A 21942-nucleotide genomic window follows, 5' to 3' on the forward strand; every position below is an offset into this window, starting at 1 on the left:
GATCCCCGGGCCTCGTCTCCCCAGCAGCCCCCAGTGGGTGCGGGCCGGCATGCTTCCCTGGGAGCCCTTCTCCCTTCCAGCCCTGAAGCTCAGCCTTTCCCCTCTGCAAGGAACTCGGGGAGAAAACAGCCCAGCTGAAAAATTAGGCCACGCTGGCGAGCACACTACTTATTTTTTTATGACTAAGATTAAGCTGACAACCATGCAAAACATTGCAAACCTGTGTCGGCTGCAGATTTAATACCTCACCCAGCCCACACAAATAATTCATGCTTCTGCATCGATGTCCAGAAAAAACAAATCAGCAAAAAGCTGGGCTCCTGTGTGTGTGGAGCAGCCGCGTTTCCATTGAAGCAGCATGCCGGAAATACCCAAGCTCCAGGACTGCAGATCTAGCATTTTGCAATTTTTTTTTTTTCTCTTAAAAGATTAAAGTACGTTTTCAAATGATTGAAGGTTGGTGGGAGGTGTAAATGTGGGCACTTGTCACATTAATTCTTCAGATGATTAAGTTCTTTTCCATTTCTTTAAAGCTGTTTGCACTTGGGTTTGATGTCCTCGTTCCGGGTGAGTGTGTTGTAGCAGTTACCAAGGTGACTTTAGCTGACTTTCAACAATTTATTTTTCCCTCCAGCTTGAGACGTCTCTAGCCCTGTGTGCTGTTGATTCTGTTCTCCCAGCCCCACCCCCAGCCGCTATTCAGCAGCATTTTTGCCCGTGCCAGAGGAGCCCGCCAGCTTCGCAGGCTCAGAGGCCCTACCTGGCAGCCAGGCCTTTCGGGAGCCCGGTGGTGGTGGCATGTCTCAGCGGTGGCACAGGGAAGTGATAGTGAGACTCGCGCCCTGGCTCTTCCTCTTAGACTCGCTCTGTGACTGTAAGCTTGTCACCTCCCCTCTCTGAGCTGAGGTTCCCTCACGGCACAAGAAGAGTTAACCGTAGAAGAACCTACCTGAGGCACTTGCGGTGAGGACTCGCCAGTGAATCTGGACTCCTTACCCTGGAGCAGAGCAAGGGCTCGCCAGAGAGTCTGCCTGCTGTCCTTCCTGAGTTCTGCTCTTATCTGAGCCCCGAGGGCACCCTCTGAGAGGTGGTGTTGGGGTTCCCCCCCTCAGAAGGGAGGTGGAGAGGCCAGGGTGAAAGGGGAGGAGAGCTGGTCAGAGGTCTGAGGCCCCCACCCAGGCCTGCCGCAACCCAGCTCTGTGGCCTTGGCCGCATTGCCAGCGCTCCTTTGTCAAGGAAAGAGGCAGATTAAACAACCCCAGAGCTCCCTTCCAGCCCTGAAATTCCATGATCCTCTTGGCCAGCGTGTTTGCCTCCTCCACAGGTCTTATGAAAGGGTTTGTCAAAGGAGACGCCAGGGCAAAGGGCAGTTGCAGAGTTGGCTTTAGGAAAGCAGGGGAAGGGACCACCTTGAGAAAGGGCAGTCACATCTGGGGGGTGGATCCTCCCAGCTTGTGGGAATGACCCTGTCACTTTGGGGGTTTTATAAGCCCCTGTCTCTGCAGGCCCCTGTCTCTGCAGGCCCCTGTCTCTGCAGGGCCCCGTGCTGTCTGATGTCACCTCCATCACACCTGCTGCCCTCACATCCTCCCTCCGGGGAGGTGCTCTGCATTTTGGATGCCTCATGGGCCACAGGCCCCAGAGCCCCCCCAGTGTGTAAGGAGATTGGGCCCCCACGGACTGTGCGACTGCGGAGCCCAGACATCCTGGGTGGCTCCTGCTGCTTGAATGATAAATAACGAGAGCTTCTCACCCAGTATTTTGATGGACACTTGGGGAATTGTTCTGAGATTCACAGCCCAAACCAGGATCCGGCCTTTTGAATGAGATCAGTGGGTAACCCTCATTTCTGGCCCAGGCAGATTTGAGAGGTTGTTAGTGGGGCAGCTGAATTCGAGAGAGCCAATCTTAGATTGCAAAGGGGCCCCGTGGCCCAGCTGTGAAGCAATCTGTGGGTGGGAAGCAGGATGGGAGGGAGCATGAGGCAGCAGTGAGAGTTCGCTGTGGCTGGGACCACAGTCAGGAGGAATCTGGTACAGGGCTCCTGGGGCCCCCGCGAAGCCCAGCAGGGTGGCAGCCCGGTCCTGCTGCCCAGCCAGGCTCACTGATCTGACTCCTGAGAGCCCAGTTTCCACCCCTGGATGAGGACTGTGTCATGTCCTGCAGGATGAAGGGTATGTCACGGCAGCTCCTGGCCACCAGCAGAATCCAAGCCTTGTGCCTGCTCTGATGTCGCAGCCTTCTCGGGGACAGCTGGGAGGAAGCTTTCAGAGCCACGCGTTCAGCCTTGGAGAACTTGGGGACTGAGGTGCCAGGGCAGGGGTAGAAGGGCTCCCAGAAGCCCCTGAGGCCGTCTTAGGGAAGAGAAAGTCACTGTGACATGAACTTTTACTTTTTTGGAAGAGGGCCCACACCCACGATATATGGAAGTTCCCAGGCTAGGGGTCGAATCAGAGCTGTAGCCGCCAGCCTATGCCACAGCCACAGTAACACCAGATCCGAGACGTATCTGTGACCTACACCACAGCTCACAGCAACACCAGATCCTCAACCAGTGGGCAAGGCCAGGGATTGAACCCACAACCTCATGGATACTCATTTCCAACTGGACCACAGCAGGAACTCCTGACATGAGCTTTTGTATAGCGTGTTGGCCAAAGATGAGGCTTCAGAATCAGATCTTCCTGCAACCAAATAGCAGCTCCACCGTCTCCGCTCTGCAACCTGGATAGGTTCCTTCCCCTCTCTGATCCTGGGCTCCTTATCTGTAAAAGGGCTACAATAATAGTGTCCACCTCATGGGGGCGCCATGAGGAGTGATCAGTGAGAGCTGCCTCACTCAGCACGGTGGGGGGCACCTGGCAGGTGAGTGAACGGTGGCTGTTGCTATTGTTAGAATTAATGACCATGGACGTTACTCAGGAGCCCAGCCCAAGAGCCTCCCGTCTTGCTCCTCCCTGAGGTTTTCACCTGGTGCTGAACCTGTGCCTGTGCTTGCTTCTCAGGAGCCGCAAAGACAGCCTGGAAAGCGACAGCTCCACGGCCATTATTCCCCATGAGCTGATCCGCACACGGCAGCTCGAGAGTGTACATCTGAAATTCAACCAGGAGTCGGGAGCCCTCATTCCTCTTTGCCTGAGGTGAGCCCCACAGCATACAGCTTGGCGCCAAGGAGCCACCAGGCCTGTGCTTGTCCCCCACACTGAGGTGGAGTCTGGGGCCCAGGGAGGAAGAAGAGCTAGTCAGGCCATTCCATCTTGGGCCTGTGAGGGAGCCTGTGGACCCTGAGCCCCCCAGTAGCCCCTGCTGGGCTGAAGAACTCTCCTTTCTCAGAGGAGTGTTGCCCAGCCCTGTTGCCTTAGGAAGCGTCAGTGACTAGAGGGTCTCAGACACCCTGCCATCCCACCAGCCCAGAGTCCGAGGTGGCAACGTCTCCAGTACCACTGGGGTAGCAGGGCCGGGTTCCAGACAGTGGGGCGCTCTTTTCTCCTGCTTGCTGCTTTTCCGTGCAAAACACTCAGTTTTCCAAACCCCGTGGCCAGCACAGCAGACTCCTTGAGGGACCAAAAAGTCCAGCTGTGTCCCTTCTGCTGCTGTCTGCTGAGCCAGAGACCCAGCCCTGTGGCCAGAATTCAGCTTTCTGCCTGGGGATGCTGTGTTGGGCTGAACCTGTTACAGCTGGCTTTGTCCACAGCCCTCAGGGATTCCACCCTCACTTTTTTTTTTTTTTTTTTTTTGCTTTTTAGGGCCGCACCCGTAGCATATGGAGGTTCCCAGGCTAGGGGTCTAATCAGAGCTGTAGCGCCAGCTTACACCACAGCCACAGCAATGCCGGATCCTTAATCCACTGAGTGAGGCCAGGGATTGAACCCACAACCTCATGGTTCCTAGTTGGATTCGTTTCTGCTGCACCATGACGGGAACTTCCATCCTTACTTTTATAGCAAGAGAAGCAGCAAGAACAACTGTGAACTCAGATGACAGTGACAAGAGAGGGGTGGCACTGGTTTGGCCCCTCCCTGCTGTCCCCAGAGCCTGAGAAAGAAATTTGGGTAGTAACCAGCCTTTCACAGTAGGCCAGAGAGAGCAAGCAGTCAGAGTGATCAGGGGCTAGCCAGGCTCCCTACCCCCTGCCAGGACCCCAACCATTTCCTCCCCAGCTCTCTCTCTGGCCCACGTTCAAGGCCTTTAGACCGGCAAAGGGTTAATCTGAGGTGGCCTGAGAAAGCAAAAAGCAGGTTTTGCCTCCTTTGCTGACTAGCATCTCTGCCCCTCTGGTTGTCCTGCCTGCCCTTCCCCAGGTGTGTTTCCAGACTGGGGATTAACAGTAACTTCTCATGGCTCCCTTGCAGTGACCCCACTTGGCTTCAGCTTTTTTTTTTTAAAGATAGGGCCTTAGTGCTAGCCATTTAAATCTCAGGGTTGGGGGTGTGTGTCCAGAAGCAGGTGGAAGATTCTGCCCCAGACCCAGGAGTTGTGCTGGGGAGGCACTTTGCCTTCATCCGGGGGTGTAGGAAATTTCTGTAGATGCTTCTTCACCCCCACCCTCCAAACAAAGGGGGGCACGAGCCCCCTCTTAGCTCTGGGCCTGGCCTTGGGCCCATGACTAACTGGCCTCTCTGGCCTCGGTTTCCTCGCCAGGACATGAAGGAGGTGGGCTCCACTCGGCTCGCAGACCCTTCGAACCCTGCTCCAGTGTCCACTAGCTTAGCGCACTTTGGAAGGTGACAGTAGAGAAGTCGGGAGAGGCTTTTCTTTGGGAGGTGTTGAGGGGAACGTGTTTGGTTCCACTGCCCTGTGAGTGGGCAAGGGGCAGTCAGGGGCATTTGCCAGGCACGCTGGCCAGGGAGCAGAGCCCCCCCAGTGCCCGAGCCTGGCTGGGCCTGCTCTCACTGACTCCATGTTCCCACCCCAGGGGCAGGCTCCTGCACGGACGGCACTTTACGTATAAAAGTATCACAGGTGACATGGCCATCACCTTTGTCTCCACGGGAGTAGAAGGCGCCTTTGCCACTGAGGAGCACCCTTATGCAGCTCATGGACCCTGGTTACAAGTGAGAAGGCTCTTTTTCTTCTCCCCACCCCTTTCCATGGTTCCTCCTGTGCCCACCCCCTCCCTCCCCTGCCTTGGCAGCTCTTGGCGGCTCCGTTCCTGAGAGGCCGGTTGTGCGATGCCGTGTGGAGTGCAAATGCTGCCGCCTGTCTCACCAGCTCCAGGAGCACTTCCTGGCCTCTCCCCCTGTCCCCTGAGACACAAACGACAACTCTCCGAGCCCTGGCCCTTGATAATTCTGTTGGCCATGGAAATTCCAGTTTGAGGGATGTGAGACTTTCTGCAGCCTGGGTAAACCAAGGTGGGGGGGGGTGGGGGTGGTGAAGCAGGATGAGAGGAAGTGTGCAAGCCACTCTCTACTGTTTTCTGGAAGTCCCACCAGAATTCCTAGCCAGTGGGCATCTGGACCTGGCCCTAGGGCTGAGACGGGCAGCCCTCAGCAGACGGCGCCTCCCCCTTCGCCCTCACCTAGGGTCCACCGGTGCTTCTCACGGACACCCAGCTTCTCTGTGCAGAAACCCACTGGCTTTTCCGGAACACTTTGTCTCTCCTTTGCTTTTCTGGCTGGAGCACAGCTCAAGCCATTGCAAGCGGGGTCCTGGGCCCTGAGAGCCACAGGCCTCCTTGCAGCCCCCCTCCCTGCCCCAGGTCTCTAACTGGTACTCGGCCTGGTGCAGCCCACTCCCAGATGGAGGAATGGAACAGCATCCTCTTTTGTTTGTTTGGGGGGGTGTGGGGGGAGGAACACGCTACCTTGCCTCTCTCAGGAATATGGAAAAAGGGAAGCTGACCTCAATCCAAAAGGTGACCCTGCCTTGTTTGTGGTGTATGGTGGGGATAGGGGTGGGTATGGGGATTACAGCAGAGAGGAAGGGAATGAAGCCGGTTCTGTGGGTTTAGCCGGGTCTGGGGCGCAGGGGTGTCTATGAAATGTATATACCATTAATGTAAGTGTGCTTTTAGTGTGTGTGTGTGTGTGTGTGTGTGTGTGTGTGTGTGTGAGCTTGCAGCTGAATTTCTCCTCCTCAGGCCAGCTCCCCCCACCCCCTCCCCACCAAAATGCTAACCCTTAATTAAAACAAACAGCAAGCGGAGGACACCAACCACAGTCCCCAGACTGAGCCGAGGTAGAAATGGAAGCTGGTGCTTTAGGGATATTGTGTTCCATAAATTATCTTGCCTTTTTCCACTGTTGTTATTACATTGTTTCATAACAAAATTACTTTGAACCATAAAGTTATAAATACATTTTAAAAGTCCCACTTGGTAACATTAGATTTCTGTCCATGTGGTGTTGGTAGTTACTGTAGCAAAAGCTCTGAAGTATAACATTTGAAATTAGCCCAGGACAAGCGGAAAGGCCCTCCCCCCACCGCACCCCCGGTGTGTCCCAGGCCACCAGGCCCTCTGTAGAGGGCAGGGAGGGAGGAGGCCTGCTGCCTGGGTGGAGCTGGGAGGGAGTGGGGGGTGGGGACGAGGCAGGGGACCCCAGCCCCTGAGAGGTCACAGGTCATCATCCGCAGGTGACAGGGGGCCGATAGGTCTCAGCAAAAGTGTTCTCAGATAGCATTTGCGTGTAATGAAGGTTCAAGCACGTTTTCTTGGGAAAGCAGGGACTCGAGTCTCCTCATGCTTGACGAGAAATTCCACCCAGTTGCGTTTCACATGCTCTGTTCCGAACCTGTGCTTGGGGCCCCGCAGTCCTCCTTGGAAGGGCTTCCTGTCCTGAGGGCCAGGGAGATCAGGTCTCCAGTTCTCAGCAGCCTGGGGATCTCAGCCCCCAGAGGACTCAGCAGTTGTCATATGGCCCCTCAGAGCCCCCACCCCCTCCCCGCCCAAAGGTCCAGACCCAACCCCGATTCCCAAGCCCCTTCTCCGCTGGCTGCCGGTGTTCATCCCAGCTCTGCTCCCCCTCACCTCCCTGGCAGCCCCTCGGTGAGCTTGAGCACACTCGCCTGCCCCGCTGACTCCAAGCACACGGTCCCCTCCTGGGCCCTGTTGCCCGGGGAACCGGGAGCGGTGGGAACCAGCCGCTGGCCTCGGCATGTTTCAATAAAGTTGCTGTGCTGGGAGCTGCTTAATCAAAGGCCTGTGTTATGGGCTCATTAGTGTGGTCCACCACAGGGGCCAGCTCCCGGGGGAGCTCCCGGGAAGGCTGGCTGGGGCCCCGCTCCCCAAGCATGCACCCTTACTCACCAAGGGGTTTCTCAGGCCCTTTCCAAGGAGCCCTGGGAAACCCTCCGCCCCTGGCCCCAGCCCTGCAGGTCCTCAGCTGTGGAGCCACCACCCACACCACCGGCCCTCTCCCCACCCCGCCCCCAGAGCAGTCAGCCCTTTCTGCATCTGCCTGCCAGCCCGCCTTCCTCTTTAGGGTCTTGCCGCTGTGGTCACAGTCAGCTCCCTCGCTTGTGGGAACCTGGGCTTGTAATTACCGTGGGCCTCTAAGTCTCCCTCTGGGGCCGCCTGTCTCCCTGGACTCTGAGGACCTCCTGGAGGCCTGGGCCCCCTCCACTGGGCCAGGAAGGCCCCTGGGCTCCTCCAAAGGGAGACCCCAACAGAGAGGCCTGCCTTCACCCCCGCAGGAATCTCTTACTCATGCTTCTGGGACCTAGGGTGTCTCTCTGGCCCCTGTGGGCACAGGCCTGCTGGAGGCAGAGCCTCAGAAAGAGCTGAATGCAGCAGCCCCATGACTAAAGAGCCCCAGACTTCTGTTCTCTTGGCTGCTGCTTGAACACTCCCTGTCGGTCCCAGATGAATCGGGAGGAGCTAGGATGACTTTCTTGCATCAGCCTTCAGCAGCCTTGGAAGCCCTCACCCCCAGCCTTGGCACCTTGTTCTGGCCTCCAGCCCAGGCCTGTTATCTCTTGGGGAAATGGCATGGCAGAGACACCCCACATGGGAAAAGAGTGACAAAAGAGAGCCTGAGAGAAAAAGGCAGAAGGTGAGGGAATCTGGGCCCCTTCCGGAGCATGTGGAGTGGCCCCAGACAGGCCTCCACACCCACCTACTCCTGGGCCTGCATCTGCACCACCCCCGACCCCACCCCCGCCCCATGCCCTGCTCTCCCCCTCCCCCATCTCTCCAGCCCCAGGAAGGCCAAGGCCCCAGCACACAGAGATGCAGGGCCATCTGCAGCCCTGGGGTTGTGCAGTGGATCCCCCTGCTTCCTGGAGGAGCTGGAGAGGCAGGAATCCTGCTCCAATTCCTCAAGCTTTTCAGTTTCCCCGAGGTCGGCACCTGCCTTCTGCATTTGCCCTGCCATTGGTAGTTTTCATCTTTGCTGAGATGGTAAAGCCTGTCGGCGGCCAACTCCAGAATTTTGTGTGTGGGGGGAGGCCCTCAGACCGGGAGAGGCCTGCCTGCGTCTTCTCCGGCACACTTCTGCCAGCATGCCTCCTCCCGGTGGTGGCTTTAACTTGCCTCTCTCCCTTGAGTCTGTCAACGCCGGGCTGTTAGTCGCTGAGCGGGAGCCTGGCCCAGAGCTGAGTCGTTCATCCGTCCCCAGCCAAGGTTTATCTGAAGGGGGAGAAGTCGGCCCCAGAGGTCACATAGGGGTCACATCACCAAATATGAGACTTTTTTTTTAAGTCCTGCAATGCTTTCTCAGCTGTGTGGTGTCTGACAGCTCACCCAGGCGGCCCCCATTCCCAGCCATTCCCTACCAGGCGTGATGGGAGGCCCCGGGCTTGGGAGAGGATGCCCAGCAGGGGTTTAAGAGGGCTTCACTCCTCCAAGCCAGGTTTGGGGAATCACTGCTGGATTCTTCCAGCCCAGTGGCTGCCTCACCGCTGCCCGGTGGATAAGCCCCTACCTTCTCCTGTCCCTGTATACCCATTGGGACATGTGTGGAAGACACTTGGTGAGCCCTAGCCTGGGCCCTGAGCAGCTCCTCTTCCATCCCTCTGCTGTTCCTCCTCCCACGGGTGAACCTGGCCACAGCCTCTTCTCCCTGGAGACCTTCGCTCGGACTGTCACAGGGACCCCATTGTCCAGGGTACATCCATTAGGGCTTAAATCCCAGCACTGTGTCTGGGGGAGGCCAGCACCCTCCCTTTCGGGAGGAGACCGTGCTGGCCCGCTGTGCCCTCCGCAGCCAACAGCCAGAGCAAGAGGAGTCTGAGCCTGCTCCTGGCCACCCCAGCCGACTTCTCACCACCCACTGAGAACAGGAAGTGCGTGAGGCCTCTGTGCCGCCACTGCTGCGTACCTGCCACACACACCTCTGCCCCTGAGCCCGGGGGTGTCCTCTGGGCTGTTTTCTGGCTTTTGTCTGGCCTGTTGGGGTAGGGGGGTGCAGACTGGACCAGTTCCTGTCCCTGCCTCCTCCGCTGCCATCGTGGGTGCCAGAGCAGCTCCTTGGCAGGCCCTACCCTGTAGCACAACACATTTCCTTCCCTGAGAGAAGGAAAGGGAGGGAAAGAGAAAGCCAAATTTGTTGGCTTGTTGGGAAGCAAGAACAACATGCTAACACGAAGCGCAAACAAGGCCCCAGACAAAGTGTGGATTGTCGTACTGAGGGGAACGAGTGGGCATTGTCAGGGCTGTTTGCAGACTCAGAAATATCATTGACCACAGACATTTGAATCAGATCTGCAGCAGCTGGGCCCCTGCCTGCCAGGCTGCCCGGGGCAGGCACGGATGAAAGATCACTTTTCAGGTTCCTTCTGGAACTTGCTGGGGCCTGGGGAATTGGGAGATTGTTGACAATCCTCCCTCTTCACCGACCAGCCAGGCTGTCCTAACGCACTGGGCGTGAGCACTTTGGAGTAAGCTGCTGGCCTGCGTTCCAAGCCCATCAGTGCCCAAAGGTGGAGTGGGGAGTGGGGGCAGGGAGCCACTGCTCCCCCCAGGGCTCCACCAGTTAGATGGGGGTGGAGCTGCAGCCACCAACTCACTTCTGTTGGTTAAACCTGGGCCCAAACCTCCTTCCCCTGTGAATCTAAGCACTTCCCCAGTGCTCCCCCCACCATGATCTCCAGGGGGGAGGAGGTACCTTCTAAAAATGCAGATGCCTTGGCTTTGCCTAGGCTGCTCAAATTCAGAAGGTCTGGATGGGACCTCGCATCTTCAGATTTTCAGCATCGTCCCTGGGGGGTTGCGGCTCACATTGGTTGGGTAGGGCTTCCCCCTCACTAGAGTCTTCTCCTGTAAGGGCTATTTGTGCATGGACCTAAGCATTTTAATGCCTAGCTCTTGGTGAGTACAGTCATTGGTGAGTGTTATTTTCGTTTTCATTATTATTATTATTTCTATTGCTATTTTCTGGGCTAGAGTAACTGTCGCCTCACGTGCACATTCGCCAAAGCTGACCTAGAAATTTATCTTTCTGCCCCCATTTAGAAACCCTTTGGGGGCATGGTTTGCCTTCCTTTCCAGTTGGTCAACCTGGGGTTTTTTTTTGTTTGTTTGTTTGTTTGTTTGTTTTTGAGCAGCTGCATGTCTGTGATACCCAGGCTTCCAGCCCTCTTGAACTGAGCAGGTGGCCAAGAGATGTGTGGCCGGTTGGGGGTGGGAGCGCTGGTTTTTCAGGCCATCGGTCGAAGCCCGTGTCCCCTTCACCTCCCCCATGAGAGCAGAGAGAGGAGCCGGCTCTGACTCTGCAAGGCTCCTAGCACTGGGGACCCTTCCCCAGACAGGAAAAGAGCACCCTCTACCACAGGTGGGGTCACTCTTCTTCCATCGTTCAGACTTGACTCCTCTCAGAACTTGCTCATCTGCAAAATGAGGGTGATGGTTACCTCCCTTGCAGGACTGCCCTGAGGATCCAGTGACAGATGCTGATAAAGCCCTTGGCCCAGGGCCTGCACACGAAGGAGCCACTGCTTCTGCTCTTGGCACTGTTATCATTACTGCTATCATTCTCATAACTCTTCCTCTTATCATTTGTGGCAGAGCCAGGCTGCTCCATGGGGACCCAGGGAGCTTCAAGAGCCCCAAGCCCCAGAATTGCACAGGCTTTTCCCACAGTTGCATCACAACGGCGAGTCTGTTCCTCGTGAGAGCGTCCAGGAGCTGCTCCATCAGAGCTGTCTATCTCCAGTGTCCTGTTGATAAGATCTGTTAACATTCTCAGCTCCAGGTCTGAAATATACAAAGAACAGGGCCTGTTTGTTCAATCCAGGCTTCTAAGGTTTAACTCCCAAAGGAAATTAAATTAGGTGCCTGGAGCTATGACAGTCTGTCGTGTTTCTTTGCAGGGAATGTCACCCTTAATATCATGCAGATCTCATGTATAATTTTCCCCATTTGATTCTTTTAAAATAATGTGAAGTTTCCAGCAGGAAGCAGCATGTCACCAAAAGTGAAAATTGAGGAGTATCTAGGGTTTGTCCCCTTTTTTGGTCCTGCCATCCCCTCTCTCAACTGAGTATAAAATGAGTCCATGGAGTTCCCGTCGTGGCGCAGTGGTTAACGAATCCGACTAGGAACCATGAGGTTGCGGGTTCGGTCCCTGCCCTTGCTCAGTGGGTTGACGATCTGGCGTTGCCGTGAGCTGTGGTGTAGGTTGCAGATGCGGCTCGGATCCCGCGTTGCTGTGGCTCTGGCGTAGGCCGGTGGCTACAGCTCCGATTCAACCCCTAGCCTGGGAATCTCCATATGCCGTGGGAGCGGCCCAAGAAATAGCAACAACAACAACAGACAAAAAGACAAAAAAAAAAAGACAAAAGACAAAAAAAAATGAGTTCACACACACACACACAGACTTGGTAGTTGACCTATCAAAAGCCACCCTAACTCGGCCTCTCTCCACCACCAATCCCAGGCCTCTTCTAGGACTGAACTCAGTGTTGGCGGGGTTACCTTTCCCGTTTCTCCAGCTCTTTGGAGCTGACTGCATGGCCACCATCCCTGGGAACTCTCCCCCTACCCTGTCTCCCCCCTGGCACTGGTTACAGCCCCAGACCTATTTCCCTCTCTGGCAGAAGTTTCCTCCCTCCACATTATTTGTGGGTTAGAAATCAGCCCAGCCTGGCCCGGACTGGAGCCCTTGTAATATAATTGGGTTTTAGGTATGCTTGTGTTTGTGCTAGCATTTGCAGAGATGGCAACAAGCCCCGGAAATGCCAAAAATGTGAATGTGACTTTTGTACTACTCAAGCAGACTGGTGATAACTGGTAGAGACACTCTGGGCTTTGGGGGTGGGGAGGGGGTGGCAGGGAAAACCCTGGACTGAGAGCAGGAGGCGTAAGGGCTCCAGCTGTGGGAGGATCCAAGCAGCTTTGGGAAAGGGTCATAGAAGTCTGTGAGAGGAGTCAGCCGTCCAGCCTTGGGGGACTGGGAGGGAGGTGGGAGGGGGCATGGGGGGGGCGGTTCTCCCGACCAGCTTTGCCCGTCTAAACCCAGTCTCAGTCTTCACTTGAAGCCCGAGCTCCTCAGGCAGAAACTTTGGTGAGGAGACATTGGCCAGTGGCTGGAGCTGTTTTGTCCCTGACTGTGGGCTTGCAGCCTGGAAGGGAGGTGTCCTTTGGCTCTCTGTCAGCTGGGGGGTGGGGGTGCTGGTCCAGGTGGGGGCATGGACTGCCTTTATGCCTGTGTCCTGGGGCCTCCACCGAGGGCCAGGCCTAGCAGAGGCACCCAGGGAATGACTGTGGAGTCCAGCAGACTGATGGGCAGATGACTGGAAGAATCAGAAAATGAGCAAATGTCATGACGGTAAGACCTGAGGATTCGGAAGCTGTACTTGGGGCACTAACTTTTTTTTTTTTTTTTTTTTTTTGCTTTTTAGGGCTGAACTGACAGCATGTGGAGGTTCCCAGGCTAGGGGTCAAATTGGAGCTACAGCTGCCAGCCTAGGCCACAGGCACAGCAATGCAGGATCTGAGCCACATCTGTGACCCACACCATAGCTCACAGCAACACCGGATCCTTAACCCGCTGAGCGAGGCCAGGGATCGAACCCGCATCCTCATGGTTCCACAAAGGGAGTTCCTGGGCACTGACTTTAGAGTCCAGACAAGACCAGGACTCACCTTGTCTCGGCTGCTTGTCACAAGCCATGTGACATTAGGCAAATCACAGAAGCCATCTGTGCCTCAGTTTCCTCATCCAGAAGGAGACAGGCGAGCAGCTAGCACAGTGCCTGGTGCGCTGCTGTTTTATCTGCTTACCTGGGGTAGTTTCTCCTTTCCTGCTCACACCTCCACCCAGCAACTTCCTTCCTTTAGAGCTGTCCATCCCGTGAGGCCCCTGGTGATCCTGCTTGCTCGCCGTCCTTTCTCTGCCATTTCACTTTATCTCACAAGCTGACTCTTGCAAATGTTGAAACTTCTGTTCTTTCAGCGTGAACAACCCCCAGGGGAAACCTGATGGGTGTTTTCTCAAGTTCTGGATCCCCTTCCTTCTCACAGGGGAGTTTTCCTCAGAGGAGCCCCTCACCTTGGCCTTCACCCCCCTTGTTTCTCTTCCTCTGTGCCCCCTCCCCCACCCCCAGGCATTCACAGGCTGCCAGAGAAAGCAAAACACAGGCAGGGCGAGCCACAGCCTGGGGGTGGGGGCAGAAGTCAGGACCAGCTCAGGAGGAAGAGGGGAAGAAGAAGGGGTCAGATTGGGAAGAGGCGAGACATCCCCAGCCAGGGCCCAGGGCAGAGCCACTTGGGAAGATGAGGCACTAGGTCGAGGAAGCCCAGGGTGCCCTTGAACATTCCTAGGGACCGAAAACTGCTTTAGGGAGTGAGGGTGGTGTTTGTGCCTGTTGAATAGTGGGGCCGGGCTGTCCTCAACATCAAAGCGTGAAGCCACAAGGCACCGGCCAAGAGCAGCAAAGCGGACAGCTAGGAGGTGCCCTGGAGAAGAGGTTTCTTTTCTTTTTTTTGTGGGGGAGGGGCAGATCTGCACCCACATTATACAGGAGTTCCCAGGACAGGGATCAAACCCGTGCCCCAACAGTAATAATGCCAGATCCTTAACCCACTGCACCACCAGGGAACTCCAAGAGGTTTCTTAAAGGAACTCTTGAACTCAGTGACTGAATGGGGCTGGAAGGGCGGGGGTTTAGAAGCCTCCGGCCTGAGAGGAGGCAGACAGTACTGATGGAAATGGGCACCGAGGGTCCCTTTCCCTGCTGTAAAGTCAGAGACATTGGTACATGGTCTCCAAATTCTGCCGCTCAGATTTTTTTTTTTTTTTTGCTTTTTAGGGCCTCATCTGGGGCATATGGAGGTTCCCAGGCGAGGGGTTGGATTGGAGCTACACCTGCTGACCTACACCACAGCCACAGCAATGCCAGATCCCACTGAGCGAGGCCAGGGATTGAACCTGCAACCTCATGGTTCCTAGTCAGATTCGTTTCCACTGCGCCATGACGGGAACTGCTCAGATATTCTTGAATGTACCTTCCTGGGCATTTCTAGATTCCAGACAAGGCTTGTATTCCAAATCCAAACAGGTTCCTTTTGTCCTACCAAGTCAGGCTGGGGGAACACAAGAGCCTGACTGGGCAAGGAGGACATTAGAATTGCTTCCTCTGCCCCTCAGCTTTTCTGTCCCCCTACCTGTACTTCGACATGCAGGAAACCTGAACTGCCAAAATCGGGGGTTTTCCCCACCCATTCTCATGTCCCTTCTGGGACCAGCCTGGCCATCTCCCCAGATGTCCCCACCTTACTCCCCATTGTCCTCTGATGTCCTTCCTTCTCTGCTCTTCCCCCGTATTGTAGGCAGGTGGTGGTGGGAGGTGGGGGCAGGGCAGGGAGGGGCCTTAGGCACATTCCCTCTGTCGCAGGAGAACAGATCGCAGTGGGCTCATGTCTCCTCCACGGCCGGAAGAAAAGTCCATAGCATGGCAATTGGCAAAAAGACCATATGTTAAAAAATAGTAACAAAAGCCTGTCTTGTGCCTTCTTCCCAGATTCTATTGACTGAAGAGTTTGTAGAGAAAATGTTGGAGGACTTAGAAGATTTGACTTCTCCAGAGGAAGTAAGCTGTTTGATTCTCTCTGACAGCGGGTTCCAGTCTCCAGGAACCATGTGTGTGTGTGTCTGTGTCTGTCTGTCTGTCTCTCTCTCTCTGACGTGTGGAGATAGGCTGGAAAGGAGACCTCGGGGATATTAAATGGCTTAATTTCTCTTCCTTGAACCACCCCCTGCCCCAGCCCCAAAGTGTGTGAATCGCCAGCTCCTGAGAACCTCATGGACGAGGCAGCCAGGCCCTTCAGGCTCGTACAGAGTTCTCTCTCCAGCCCCTGCTGTTCCCTGGCAGGATCTGAACAGAAAACCCATGCCTGCTGCCAGAGAACATTCCACATGCTGGTGGGCAGCGAGGGACTCCTGCTCTTGCCTCAGGCCACCCAGGGGGGCTGCTCTCCTTCGTCCCTTCTGCGGCCCTGAGCTTCCCGCCCGAGCCCAGAGCTGGCGGCCAGGTGGAGGCCTGTGCTTTCCCCGGCTGCTCCTCTCGGGTACAGGCCTGGAGCCCATAATCCCCTTTGTTTTTCTTCCTGGTTCCCGGCATCCTCATTTACGGGGACTTACCTCATCCTGGAAAGTCCCTTCCCCTCCCCCAGCTCCTACCAAGCAGCACCCTGGCCGTCGGGTCCGAGCCTTCCTGGCCTCGGTCCCCTGCTGATGGGTTCATGGAACATTAGCCAGCTGGCCTCCCTCAGGAGTGCTCTTCTGGGCCCTCCCGGGGCCCCGGGGGCAGCGACAGACCCTTCCCTCGCCCTTTCTGCCAGGAAATGTGCTGGGGGAGCGCTCCTTCACCTCCCAGGGGCCTGGCTCTCAAGCCAGAGGGAGGCCGGGCGGGAGCCAGCTTTCAGCCAGGGCTGGAGCGCCCAGGTGCCAGGGCTTCCAGGGCCGCGTCAGCCAGGACGCAGAGGCCTCCGACGGACATCCACGGGCAGAGGACAGTGGGCAGAGCAGGACTGGCCCGCCCAGGTCTCCAGGTGGACAGGACTCCCCAGAGCCTGAGGTCACCCCGCTGGGAGAGTGTCTTCTGTCTCGTCTGGGATGTGGCTTGATAAATGAACTCACTTAGACATTCACAAGTCACCAAGCACCCAGTCTGTGCCAGCCAGTCAACCCCCACAAGTCACCGGTCCCTGAGGCCCAGCTCCCATTCAGTCAGATCAGAGGCAGCTGCCCAGAAGTGCTTCCGGAGAGGCCATGTCGCACAGGGATGGCGCCGAGCCAGACTGTTGCTTTCAGCTCGGGTGTTGAGGGGGTGGGGGGTGGGGGAGTCCAGGCAGGACGTACAGGAGCCAGGAGGAGCTTAGGAAAGTAGGTCACTAAAAATGACTTTTTTTTTTCCTCTCCAGAGGCTGTCCCCACACCCTGCCCCACTCTCCACTTTGGTCCCAGCTTGGACAGTCCCCCATCAGAGGGAGGGAGAGGGAGCCAGCCAGGAAGTGCCAGGCCCGTCCACTTCCAGCCCCAGCTCCAGGCAGGCAGAGGGCCCTGCCCTTCCCTCCCCTCCTTTCCAGCCTGATGGGACTTCCTGCCCAGCCCAGGGGGCAGTGGGAGTCTTCAAAGGCAGACCCTGCTCCCAAATCAGTGAACACCTCTGAGCTGTGTGCAGACACAGGCAGGGCCCTGGCACACACAGGGCCTAAGATAGGTCAGCCTCTTCCACCACCCTCACCAGAAGCCTAGGAAACAAAACTGTAGGCAAATCGGTGACTCCAGGGGGTCTGGTAGGAAGACCTGGGGCTCTTTGGCCAGGACTGGGGCCGCTGTCAGGCTGGGAAGCCTGGGAGGAGGAACAAGTGGGAGTGGACCAGGGGTCCGCTCTCTCCAGGCCCGAGACAGCGCCTCCAGCCACACTAGCCCTGCTCTTCCGCTCCGCTCCCGCTGAGGCTGAGCCAGGGCCACCTTGCCTTGGGAGCCTTTGGCAAATGCTACAGAGGGCAAGTTCCAGCATTCTTCCCCACCAGCCTCGGAAAGAGAAGCCATGGCAGGGACAAGGCCGAAGAGTTCCAGACCTCAAGCCACTTCCCTATAGCATCTGCACCCTCCGCCGCACCCCCCTCCTCCAGCCCCAGGGCCTCAGGGAGCAGATTCCTGACATGCTTGTGGCCAGAGGCAGAACCAAGGAAGTGAGCTGGAGGGAGGTCAGCCCAGTCAAGAAAGAGTTAGAAAACATACCTCCTCCAAGCCCTGTTAATTATTCTCAGGGCCAGGGGAGAGGAGGGGTCACGGAACTCCAGCGGTGTGACCCCAGCCACCCACCTGGGTCTAGCATTTTGTGGCTGAAGCCGGGCAACCAGCTGCCTGTCTTGCCCCCAGCACCCAGGGGACAGGGCCTGGGGGAGGGTCCTGGCCTTTCTCTGGGCACTCCGGGAAGAAGGCGGTGGCTCCGGCTAACCATGTATATACCCTGGCTCTGTGCTTGTTACCCTCTCCACAGTTCAAGCTTCCCAAAGAGTACAGCTGGCCCGAGAAGAAGCTCAAAGTCTCCATCCTCCCCGACGTGGTCTTCGACAGTCCACTGCACTAGCCTGGGCTGGGCCCTGCAGGGGCCAAGGGAGAGCCCGGCTGCTCCCCGCTGACTTCCAGTGTGACAACTGCCTAGACGAGACGCCCACAAAGAAAGGACAAGTGTGAGGATGACTGCGCGGCCACCACACGCGCAGCCCGCTGGGATGCCACGCACAGGCCGCAGCCCCACCTCACCGGCAGCTCAGGAGCCTCACCCTGCAGCCGGCCAAGCCAGGTGACCAGGCCCTGGCCCACTGGGGCCACACGCGGCCCAGTGCCAACTTTCCCCTCCCACCGCTGCCACAGGTTCTGGTGTGCCGTTTGCCTCTGGACCTCCGATGTGCCCCCAGGGGGAGACGGGCCTCATTCTCACCTACCCTCCGCCACACAGGCCAGCGGGAGCGAGGTGGAGTGGCCCTGGGCCTGCACTGGCCGGCGCAGCTCTGCGCAGCCTTTGGTAGTCCAGCTCCTCTGGCCGCAGAACGATTCCTTCGATCGTGTTTGGTTTTCTCCCTCCTTATTTTATTTTGTAGAAACCGGATGGTATCTTATTGCTCGTCAAAGATGTCCAGAAGCCGTGTATATAGTGTTTTTTAAACAGAACTTTATTTCCAGATGAACTTTCTCATTCTCCCAGACAAGGGCCTGGGGCCGTGTCCCCCGGAGCTGCCGCCTTCTGCCAGAGAAGGTGCCGGTGTTCGCCTGCCAATCCAGGGCCTCAGAGGAGCCGGCTTCACGTGCCTCCATGCAGCCTTGAGCCCAGTGTAGCTTCGGCCAGGAAGGGCTGCTGCTGGTTCCCAGGTGGACGGGGCACCCACAAAGGTCAAGGATCATCAGGGCTCCGATGACCCCAACCTCATCTTCCAGGCATTTTCCAGCCAACCAGGTCGGCTGAGGAAGGGCGAAGCCCACACCTCACAGACCATCCCCACCTGCTGCTCAGGGCCCGGGGCTCCAGCTCTTGGACCACTCCTGTCCCATTTCCTTCCCCTGGGCCTCAGGCCTTTAGGCTATAGGACTCTGGCTTATTAAAAACCGAAAACTCAACCTCTCAACATGTCTTTCACTTTGGGTTTGCCAGCACTGCCCTGTCCGCCCTGCCAACCTCCCTGCATCCATTCATTCTTCATCCATCACTCTGCCCCTCGTCCTGTCTCCATTCCTGCATCCTGGCCTCTCACCCGCTACCGCAGATCTCATCCTCTTCCTGTCTCATAGCCAACCTATCTCCAGCCCGTGGTTCCGGGGTTCCTCTTGAGTTGTCTCCCGTTTTTGACGTGGAATCAACAAGTCCTTTTCATGCCCTCTTACCTCCACTTCTATTATGAGCTCCCCCTTCAGGCCTTTCCAAAGCAAATCCTTTTGTCTGTCTGGGACCACACAGGACCATGCCCTGCGCTTGCCAGGACCCACCACCAGGAGTGCCAAGCAGGCCCATAGGGGGCAGGACATCTCCATTGAGCGATCCAACCAGAGGGCTGCCTCCAAGGGCCATGAGGGTAGTGGCCCTGGCAGGTGCTCCAGGGATCAAGAATTGAACTCTGCACACACCCTCAGGGCTACCTGGTTAACTCCATCAGACTAAGAGCTTCAAGTCAAATCAGCTTGGCATTTGGGAGACACGCCCCCACCTACACACAGCGAAGGCAGAAGACCCTCTGGACCTGATGTTGGCAGCAGCTATGCCTTCTGCTCCGAGGACTTTTCCAGAAGGACATTTCCTGGCCTTCACCCACCACCACATCCCTGCCTACAAAGCTCTTGTCTTCAGACGCTTCATGGCTGAGAAGTGCCAGTGGCTTGCCTCCTTTCCTTGCCATCCTGACCTGCTTACCCACAGGCTCTTTCTTTCTGGGGCCCTGCCTCTACCTGCCTGGTTTGGCCCAGGGGGGAGAAGAGTATCTTCTAGCTAAGCTTTGACATCAGTATGGAGGCAGTAGGGAAGCAGGTGAGCCCTGGGACAATGAGCCTGTGGCCTCTTCCTGCCCCCCCACCCCCACCCCAGTGCTGGGAGCCACCAAGGTCCAGCTGGAACCAGCCTTCACTCCTTTTCCTACATTGCGCTGGCTCTGCGGGAGAGGCAAGCCTCAGCCATCTCTGCCCAGCACTCCTCTCCCTTGGGCAGTGGTGCCTTCCAGAGGTTTCTCGGCAAGGGAGCCCCCTCAGCAAGGGACCCTCCCCAGGGTGAAGGAAGGCTGACCGCGGGGCAGGCCCAGCACGGCACCTGGCACATGAAAGGTGCACACTGAATGGACCCCTTCTTTCCCTCCCTGTAACTTTTTGGGAGCCCTGACCTCAGAGTGAGTTGAGGAGGTAAGAAGCCTCCCTGCCTAAATCTGCCTCTTCCTAAGGCTTCCTTGAGACCTGCCCCGTCCTACCCCCTCCCTCCACATCCCTTGTGGCCCAAGCTTCTCAGAGGAAGGGGCTCCCCACACCGTCTGCCTGCTACACAAGGCAGACACCCGTAGCTCCTCGGGTCCAGTGGGGGCTGCAGAAGGACCACAGACCCCGCAGCCACTGTGTGCGGGTGGGGAAGCTCACGCAGGTCTCAGGTCTGGCTGGGGAGCTGGTGCCTCTTGTGCACTTCTCTTCCTCTTCCAAAGGCGAGGCTTCATGGCAGGGATTGGGAAGCCTGTGGGGAGAGTCTAAAGGGCTTGCACGTTTTTAAAAGTAAACACAGGGTCTGGGGATTGGGTTTTAAGACTGAGTGGAGAGCAGGGAAAAACCTGAAGGTCAGTGCCCCTGTGGGGCAGACCAGGAGAGAATTCCCTGGACTGTATTTTTTTATCTGGCTGTCTTTCCTCTCTGGCTTCCGGGTCCTCTGCCAGGTGAGGTCCTTGGGTCCCTGTTATAAGTCAGGAGCCCTGTAGAAAGAGCCCTCCTTTTGTACAAGTACCTGAATGCTGCAATGAGCAGACTTTTGTAAAATTTTATATTAGTTTCTAATGTCAATGGTGACTCGGTTCCTGGGGGCTGCAGCCAGCCTGGGACTTTTGTAAGAATTTTTGGGTGACTCACTTAGATGTCGTTTCTTTCTTGTCCCCTCTTCCTCTGTGTAATCTAAGTGCATTAAACATATTTGCAGAAGTGCCTGGGTCTTGTGCTCCTTTGGGGCTGCCTGGAGTAGGGGAGCTGAAAGCCTGGGGCCCTGGCAGAGGGGGTGGGTAGGACTCAGCCACTTAGAAGAAGCCAGGAGGTGGAAAGACCTCGAAGACTGGTGTTGGGAGTGGAGGGGTTGCCAAGGAAGCAGGATCACGCAGCCGGTGACTCTCTAGTCATGCAGAAATGACTTTGCAGGGACAGGCTCTCTTTCGCTGGTCTTGGATTCCTCTAAGGTCAAGGAGGTCAGAGGTGGAACGTGGTCTGGGGGGATGAGTGGGTGGGTAAAGGCCCTCTCTTCTGCTTCATTACTCTCCTACCCTCCTCTCGCCACACAAGTCCTTTTCCCTTGGGAAGGTGGGCCTTCTCCTGTCCAGTTTGTAGTTCTTACGCCCCTTTCAGCTAGAGCCAGAGACAGAACTCCCCTCACCAGACCTGTAAATCAGCCTTCTACTCCATGGCGGGGGGGTAGATGGAGGGGCAGCCTCAGGACCAGCACACTGGGGGACACAGACCAGCCTGCCCTTCCTATCAACTTCTCTGGGCCTGGTCTGGGTGAGGAGGCAGGTAGATCACCCAACTCCTGTCTCTCCAGGGCCTGGTGTGGCAAAACGGAGCCTACTGCTAGAAGGGAAGGAGGCAAGAGCCTGGGGCTTTGGAGGCAGGCAGGAGGGGGGCTGCACCTAGACTGGGTCCCGGAACCCACAGGACTCCTCTGGGCCCGCACGTATCCTTTCCCTTCCTTCTAGGCCTGCTTGTCTGTCCCAGGGAGGATAGGGCCCTTTCTTCCAGGTCCTCGGGATGGAGCTGTAGCACCCAGGGTGTTCCGCAGAGGCCCTGGGGGCATCACAGAGGGTATGAGCAGAAGTCAGCTCCTGCGAAGGGTGTCCCCTCCCTGTCCTCTGTGAGAAGCAGCTGTATCTGGGGGTGGTTAGAACTCCTCCTTCCTCTGTGACCTCCTACTGAACTGTGGCTGGGCCCCGTGAGCAGTGGCGCAGGTCCTGTCTGGGGCCCTCAGTCCCGGCAGTCAGAGCAGGGGAGCTGGGAGGGTGTGGAGCCAGGCTGACTACACAGGGTGGCCCAAGCCACACCCCTTCCCCCTCTCTCCTAGGAGATTGGAGGCGGGGTGCTTATCTAATCCTCCTCATCTGACTAGCCTGGAAGGACCCAGGGTCAGGGTGAAGTTCTTGCCCCAGAGAATGCAAGATAGGGAGATTCTGTGCTGAGGTGGTTCTGGGAGACTGGAATCGCCTGGGGTTGTTTCTGGAAAGAGAAGGGCTCCAGGGCCTAGAGAGTGCATTTAGGGAGGGGAGAAGGCCACGTGGCCTTGGCTGTCTCCTTCCCAAAGCCTGTACAGTGTTCACCATCCGCCCTGCCCTAT

General features: G+C 56.9%; 1 protein-coding gene across 3 annotated transcripts in view; it reads left to right on the forward strand.

Annotated features, from left to right (window-relative positions):
- Nucleotides 1–20549, forward strand: part of SUFU (SUFU negative regulator of hedgehog signaling) — a 129691-nt gene extending 109142 nt beyond the window's left edge. For 2 of the 3 annotated variants that reach the window (XM_047762194.1, XM_047762196.1), the window contains exons 9-12: nucleotides 3006–3140; nucleotides 4916–5054; nucleotides 14902–14970; nucleotides 17392–20549. In XM_047762194.1, the coding sequence (XP_047618150.1) occupies nucleotides 3006–3140; nucleotides 4916–5054; nucleotides 14902–14970; nucleotides 17392–17481 (433 nt within the window). In that variant the 3' untranslated portion in view covers nucleotides 17482–20549. Of the gene's footprint in view, nucleotides 1–3005; nucleotides 3141–4915; nucleotides 5055–10945; nucleotides 11229–14901; nucleotides 14971–17391 lie in introns of those variants that run through there. The other variant, XM_047762195.1, reaches the window with a different exon arrangement.
- The last annotated feature ends 1393 nt before the right edge of the window (nucleotides 20550–21942 follow it).

The sequence above is a fragment of the Phacochoerus africanus genome, chromosome 15 (assembly GCF_016906955.1).
Source record: "Phacochoerus africanus isolate WHEZ1 chromosome 15, ROS_Pafr_v1, whole genome shotgun sequence".
Lineage (NCBI taxonomy): Eukaryota > Metazoa > Chordata > Mammalia > Artiodactyla > Suidae > Phacochoerus > Phacochoerus africanus.